The sequence below is a fragment of the Ahaetulla prasina genome, chromosome 4 (genome assembly GCF_028640845.1).
Source record: "Ahaetulla prasina isolate Xishuangbanna chromosome 4, ASM2864084v1, whole genome shotgun sequence".
Classification (NCBI taxonomy): domain Eukaryota; kingdom Metazoa; phylum Chordata; class Lepidosauria; order Squamata; family Colubridae; genus Ahaetulla; species Ahaetulla prasina.
This window is the reverse complement of record NC_080542.1, coordinates 104,261,609-104,269,270: the sequence shown is the minus strand read 5'-3', so window position 1 is coordinate 104,269,270 and position 7,662 is coordinate 104,261,609. Positions and strand designations below refer to the sequence as shown.

General features: G+C 45.7%; 1 protein-coding gene across 1 annotated transcript; it reads left to right on the top strand.

Moving 5' to 3' along the window:
• Nucleotides 1–1,918: 1,918 nt before the first annotated feature.
• Nucleotides 1,919–7,398, top strand: LOC131197713 (uncharacterized protein K02A2.6-like). The gene has a single exon (XM_058182100.1). It carries the CDS (start codon nucleotides 4,335–4,337, stop codon nucleotides 7,374–7,376), a length of 3,042 nt encoding a protein of 1,013 aa, XP_058038083.1. The 5' UTR covers nucleotides 1,919–4,334; the 3' UTR covers nucleotides 7,377–7,398.
• The last annotated feature ends 264 nt before the right edge of the window (nucleotides 7,399–7,662 follow it).

The window sequence follows — 7,662 nt, the reverse complement described above, 5'->3', positions numbered from 1 at the left end:
TAATCCAGTCCTGCGCAGATGAATAAATGTGTTTTATTTCTGGTGGATACAATGTTTACTTTGAAAAATTATATAAGGCTAATTAGCAAACATTAATTAGTTGCCACTTTTGGAGTATTTGAGAATGAGCTGATCTTTGTAGGACCAAGTTTTGTTGAATTAAGTTGATGTAGTTGAAGTAAATAAGTTTAGGACCTAACTATTGGAAAAGTTCTTCATTCCTCTTATTGGAACAATGAAGGAAACTAGCAAACCAAATGTTGAGCTTTCCCAGAACTGAAATCCACAGATTTTAAAGAATATCAGATTGAACAATGTACACTTCAAATGAGAGCCTGAAGGTTTTGTTAGCACTCCTGCTCTGCAATGTGTTCTCTGCTTCTGCTTCTGTATTTAGTGCACAAGTATGATGAACAGTATTGTCTGCAGGGCACAATTATATTGATAAATGAATACAGGTAGTCCTTGCTTACTGACTACTTATCTAGCAACTGTTCCATGTTATGACAGCACTTGAAAAAGGCGACTTTTGGCCAACCCTCAAAATTGCTGTCATTGCAGTCTTCTTTGCAGTCATGCAAACTCTTTGCGGTCATGCAAACTCTATTTTGGTCCTTGATAACTGGCATGTATTAATGATCATTTCAGTGCTCCATAGTCATATGATTGCCATCTGTGACCATCACAGATGACTTCCAACAAGCAAAATCAATGGGCAAACCAATAAGTCACAAGTTGTGGTGAACATGATATCACTTAATGACTCACAGTGATTTGCTTACTGGCTGTAACCAGAGTGTCTGCATTCCCAACTGACATCATAAGACAGATGTGGTCATGTGACATTTCACTTTGCAATTATGTTGCTTATTGATAGAATTGCTGTTCCCAATTGTGGTTGGTAAGGGAGGACTAGCTCTAATGGCATATGTCATAAGCTAGGATTCTACAAATTGTCTAAACTTCCATTTCACATATTTGTTAGATTTATATCTATATTTCAAGGTGATATACATTGGGATCTTCTTCTATTTAGCCCGACAAAAGTAACACTAGGAGATTTATTAAACTGAGAAAGTATAATTGGTCCAAAGGACTGAATGAATTTTCACAGCTAAAGGAAAATTTGAATCTGGAACTTCTAGTCCCCTTTCAATACCATATTGGCTCTCTAATTCAGTTTAGGGATTTGAAGGCAATATGAAATGATATAAACCCCTTAAATAACTATGATTAGTTAAATCATAGATTTATTATTATATACAATTAAAACACTACTTATTTTTATGATAAGTCTAGTATTCCAATTTAAAAATAAAATATAAAAAATATAAAAAGTAAACTTCTTACTAAATAAATGAAGATTTCAGCATACTTTGATACTACTGAAAGACTTATTGACATGGTTCATGGGCAAGGTTCACATATTCTTGGAAGAATATGTTGTGCGCTCTTTGTGCAGCCATTTTTAAAAAGAAAAACTGTTGAACAATCTGTGTCTTATTATTATTTCACTGTAACTAATAGTCTGAATTATATATTTAATCTCCCCAAATTAAATTTTTAAATAGTACTTTAGTCTAAAAAATTTACATTTACTTTGTTTTGGGGAGGGGGGAAAAGATGAAAGCTGTGGATTTAGAAAAATGTAAAAAACAATCCCCCTTCCCCAACAAGGCAAACAGATAAAAAGGTCCAAATCAGCTAACAAAGACCAATACAGGAAATAAAGAAAAAAGAAAACTTTTTCTGCTAGTCTTTCCTTGCAGGCAAATTTATCGGACGAAACACAAACCCCTCCTCTAAATGGCTGTGTTAGGATTTGCAGAATTGATAAAATTCACCATTTCCCACCCCTCCAGTTTTATCCATAAATGAAAGGCAATCTCCAGCCATCTTTTAGCTTATAACTGTTTTCCAGGGGTTATTTTAGGACCTATGGCATGTTTTCAGTACTGCATTTAAAATTGCATTTGCCCTTTGATTATCTGCTTCTTCCAAATATTTGGCTCCAATTACACAGGGAAGTACCTCCTTCCTCCATGAACATGCCGGTCATAAGTTAGCTTTGAAAGTTTCTACAAAATGGCTTTTTATACATACTTCAAATATTACAATATCATTAGACATTTTAATGATTTCATTCAGGAAGGGAACTGATGTTTTCTATGTTATGGTCTTATCCATGGCATTTATTTTCCTTAAAATTCTGGTCTGTGGGGTCCATTGTAATTCTAATTCAAGTTTCAGATAATCCGATCACTTTTGCTTTGATACCCATAGTGCAAAACATCAAGGTTAACAGCCTGTTGTAATATTTGTTTTAGCCTGATAATGGAGCTCAGGTGGAAAGCAAGCAAATCAAAGAGGACAAAAACTGAGGGACAACAGGCCTTGAGATCGTGCTTTTAAAACTGAAGGACAATCTTCTCAGCCTAGACCCCATGGGCTACCTTTGGAATACTGAACTGAGTTGCAATCCAATGCATATGAGACAGGCTGTTTTATGTTGAAGAATGTAGCTGCTTTTGTCTTCACATAAGATTGTCTTATCTGAAGCTGGGATGACAGCTAAAAAGCTGCACAGTTGACTTGGCATGAGCTAAACATGACAGCAGATGGGACCTAGATTTATTTTTATCTAGACTGAAAATGAACAGAGTAATGAATGAGAACAAATGGCTACAATATTTTGATACTCCAGATTGTAGTATTTGTGGGCTTGAAGGATTTGTCTCTAGCAAGCAATGATGGGAAAAGGTCTAAATTTACAAACCATTCCAAATGGTTATCTCTTCCCATTGCAAGCAATGCTATTGAAATTGCCATGGGCAGTGGGGGAGGGCGGAGGAGAGGGGAGATATGAATGCCTTTATATATGCCTCTGACATAATGGACAATGTGCGGGGTCTTCCTCTGATTATGGCAGGGAAATAATTCATAATCCATAGGGCAGATGTATTTCAAGAAAGTTCTACAAAGTTGGTCTATGTTATTAATAGTACAGCATAAGGGCAATTTTGAGCTTAAGGACCAGAAAGTTTGAAGTCCCCTACATACAAATAAACAATGACGAAAAGGAATTGTGCTTCCATGGAGTCATTGAAAATTCAGTGGGATACATGTATAATAAATGTATTATTTATAAACACAGAAAGACATTTTTCTAATTGAATTATGGAAGATTTTGAATTAGAATATGATTGTGATGGAATGTTGCTTAAATTCCCAGGAGGGAGGGAATGCATTCCAGAGAAACAAGAGACAATGCAGTTTACAGTAATACCTTGATACTCATCATTAATTGGTTCTGGGAAAAGTGATGCATAACAAAAGCAATTTTTTCCATAAGGAATAATGTAAATAAATTTAATGCATTCCCAAACAAGACAATGCACATTTTAAGGCAAAAGATAGAGTTGTATATCATTGCTGCCTTTTTCGGTGTATAAGACGCACCGGATTATAAAACACACCTTAATTTTGGGGAGAAAAAAAAAAAGAATTCTGCCTCTGTGTTATGTCCTCGGAGTTACGACCCGAGGAACCTTTGCCTGTTGCTGGCCGCCTCTGATTGGCCCAGGCGCGGCTAGCCCAGAGCGGGAAACCCGGTTGCCTTTTGATTGGTTCTTCAGACTTGACAGCTAGCTATTTAAGCTGCTGTCAAGGCAAGGAATGTTGTTGTTGTTCTGAGGAGCACGTTAGCTCCAATTGTTATTCTTGAATGTGGATTAGAAAATAAAGACGGTTACTGCTTAAGCCTCGGACTGCCTTATTGTTCGTGAGTACAGAACACTGGCGACGAGGACGGGGGCCGGAAACCCATCACCGCAGAAATGACAACCACGCTTCCCACATTCCCTCTGTTCGAGCCGGCTAATGAGGCTTGGGACACTTATATCGAGCGCTTTGAATGCTTCCTTCAAGCTAATGATTTGTTAGATCTGTCAAGTGCCAGGAAGCGAGGCTTCTTCTTGAGCTCCTGCGGCCATGAGATTTTTGCCACGGCTAGGGCTCTAACCGCCCCTCAACAGGTCTCCTCTGTTCCATGGGAGATGCTGCTAGAAAAATTACGAGCTCATTTCTCTCCGGCTCCTTCCCGCATAGCAAGGCGACACGCTTTCAGGCAGCGTTTTCAGAAGGCAGGGGAGTCCATTAACGAATACATGGCTTCCCTACGTGTCGCCGCTTTAGAGTGCGAATTTCGAGATTTGGATGAGATGTTGTTAGACCAACTGGTCACCGGGGTTCGAGACCTGCGGCTGTAGCGCCGCCTCCTAGCCCGCAAAGACGCAACCCTGCAAATTGCCTTGGATGAGGCGCGAGCCTCTGAGATGTCTGAACGGTCGGCTGCCGAAATCCAGAGGTCCCATGCTGGGACTGCTTCCGAAGGCAAGCCTCAAATGGTCCACCATGAGACCGTTGTTGATGACATACCGTCCGACGAAGACGACGAAGTAAGCCGCCTCAAGGCGACGCGGAAAAATGTGTGGGACAGTGACTGGAAAAACCCTCAGGGAGGTTGCCTCGGATGCGGAGGAAATTACCACCGTTCTGAATGCCGTTTTAAAACAGCAATTTGCCGCCGCTGCGGCCGGAAAGGCCACCTTTCGCGGGTCTGCCGGGCATCCCTCCCCGCCTACCAGGGTGCCTCTCCCCAAGTGAAGCCCAAGCAAGGTGCCAGGAAGATGCCGAGCCGCCGTGATGAGTGCCATGCAGTTGACCGCAAGGTGATGAGCGCTGATACCGCTGTCAGCCACGCCTCCGCCACCGTTCCCACCAACAAGATTTACCTCAGGATACATCTGGAAGGTGTCCCTCTCAAGATGGAGGTTGACACCAGCTCTTCGAGGTCCCTCATAGCTTGGCATACCCTGCGGCGCCTATTGCCTAAGTTTGCAAAACGGTGCCTCCAGCCCTGTCCAATTAATTTAAGGGACTATCAGGGGAATCCAATTCCTATTGCGGGTTGCACCTCTCTTAATGTCTCCTTTGGGACCTTTGCGGGTCGTTTACCCCTCATAGTAGTTAGAGACAACCTCCCAAGTCTCCTGGGCTTGGACTGGTTTGCTGCTCTGCATCTTGACGTATCAGGGATCCACACCACCGACCTAGACACCCCGGCCCAACTCTTCTCCGAATTTGCCGATGTATTTGAGGGCCAGTTAGGCAAATACACAGGACAACCTATTTCTTTTAATTTGGATCCTCAAGTTGCCCCAGTCCGCTTAAAGCCGCGAAGGGTACCGCTAGCACTCCGTCCCAAAGTAGATATGGAGCTGGATAAACTTATTGCCCAAGGAGTCCTAGAACCTATTGAGTATTCACATTGGGAGACCCCTATTGTGATCCCCCTAAAACCGGACGGATCCATTAGGATCTGTGCCGATTACAAATGTACTATTAATAAGGCCCTGCAAGCTAATCAGTACCCCCTTCCGGTGGTGCAGCAATTGCTTCACTCATTAGGGCCTGGGCGGGTGTTTGTTAAATTGGACCTCGTCCAGGCGTATCAGCAGCTCCCGGTGGATGACGTGACCGCCATGGCCCAGGCGATTGTCACCCATCGGGGCGCTTTCAGGTGCAACCGCCTGCAGTTTGGGGTCAGCATAGCTCCCGGGTTGTTCCAGGGATTGATGGAACAGTTGCTCCAGGGGCTCCCGGGGGTTGTGCCCTACTTCGACGACGTTCTGATCTCGGCCATCGACCGATCAGAACTCGTTGAACGGCTACGGGCCGTCCTCAGCTGTTTCTGGGCTGCAGGGTTGAAACTAAAAAAAGATAAGTGCCACATAGGGGTGCCACGGGTAGAGTTTCTAGGATTCTTGGTGGACTCCAATGGAATCCACCCCGCACCTTCTAAGGTCGAGGCAATTAAGAACGCCCCAACTCCAACTAATAAGGGGGAACTGCAAGCGTTCCTGGGGCTCCTTAATTTCTATTCCGTATTCTTGCCCCATAAGGCTACCTTAGCTGAGCCCCTCCACAAACTCTTAACCTCCAAGGCCCAGTGGCACTGGAACCAGGCAGCTGCTAACGCATTTCAGGCTGTCAAAGACATCCTCGCGTCGGCGGCTGTGCTCGTTCAATACGACCCCTGTTTGCCGCTGTCCTTGACATGCGATGCCTCCCCCTATGGTTTGGGGGCCGTTTTGAGCCATCAACTTCCTGATGGCTCAGAGGCCCCTACTGCATTCTACTCGCGCACCTTATCGGCTGCTGAGCGGAATTATAGCCAGCTAGACCGGGAAGCCCTAGCTGCGGTAGCTGGAATCAAAAGATTCCACGACTACCTCTATGGTCGGTTCTTCTCTCTTATTACCGACCACAAACCATTATTGGGGTTATTGTCAGGGAACAAACAAACACCCCAAATCCTATCCCCGCGTATGTCCCGGTGGGTGGAATTCCTAGCTGCCTACTCCTATCAGCTAATATATAAGCCAGGAAAGTTTATTGGGCACGCTGACGCGCTCAGTCGTTGCCCCCTCCCCATGACAGATGCAGACCCTGCCCCGACGTCCCCTATCCTTTTTGTTGAGGACTGGGACATATCCATCTCCGCCACCTCTATACGTGACCTTTCTGCAAGGGATCCTATTCTCTCTACAGTTTTGGACTGGGTGCGCAGGGGGTGGCCCCGGGGACAGGTAGCCCCCAGTTTCCAGCCTTTTGCCCGCCGGCAGCATGAGCTGTCCGTCCTTAAGGGATGCCTATTGTGGGGAAATCGGGTAGTAGTTCCCCCCGACCTTAGACGGCGCATTTTGGCTTGTCTGCACGATGCCCACCCTGGCATCGTGCGAATGAAAGCCCTGGGTCATAGCTATGTCTGGTGGCCGGGCATGGATCAGGAGATCGAGGCCTGGGTAACTAGATGCCCTCAATGCCAGACCTCCAGACCTGCTCTGGCTGCTGCACCAGTTAGGAACTGGGAGCTTCCTAAGACCCCTTGGGCGCGGGTCCACGTGGACTTCGCGGGACCCTTCCTAGGCCAGACTTTTCTGATTTTAGTAGATGCCTACTCGAAGTGGGTAGACATCGTCCTCACACCGTCACCCACGGCGGGGGCAGTCATCCGAGCCCTAGACGGCCTATTCGCTACCCATGGGCTACCCGACGTTATCGTTACCGATAACGGAGCCCAGTTCACCTCGGCGCCTTTCCGGCAGTTTTTGACAAGGCTGGACATCCGCCATGCCACCACGGCCCCGTACCATCCGGCCGGGAATGGCCGGGCAGAGAGGGCCGTACAGTCAGCCAAGGAGGCTTTGGGACGCCTGAGTTCCGCAAATTGGCATCAAAAGATATGCCAATATCTCCTAGCGCAACATACCACCCTTGCCCAGAAACTAACCGAAGCCCGGCTGAAATGCTAATGGGTCGGCATTTACGGACCATCTTAGATCGCCTACACCCAAGTTATGCCCCTGACACGCCAGCAATTCCAAGTTCCCCTTACAGGACATTCCAGGCAGGGGACTTAGTATACACGGAAAATTATGGGACTGGCAACCGATGGCTCTCAGGCCAAATCACCCAACTAACAGGGCCCTATTCTTATAGGGTCCAACTGGAGGATGGTCGTCAGTGGCGTCGCCATGTGAACCAGTTACGGCGCAGGGTCCCTGGAGTGAGTGAGCCATCCCCTGACCAAATCAACCC

Coding starts and splice junctions, on each gene's coding strand:
- LOC131197713 (XM_058182100.1), top strand. CDS start 4,335: ATGTCTGAACGGTCGGCTGCCGAAATCCAGAGGTCCCATGCTGGGACT.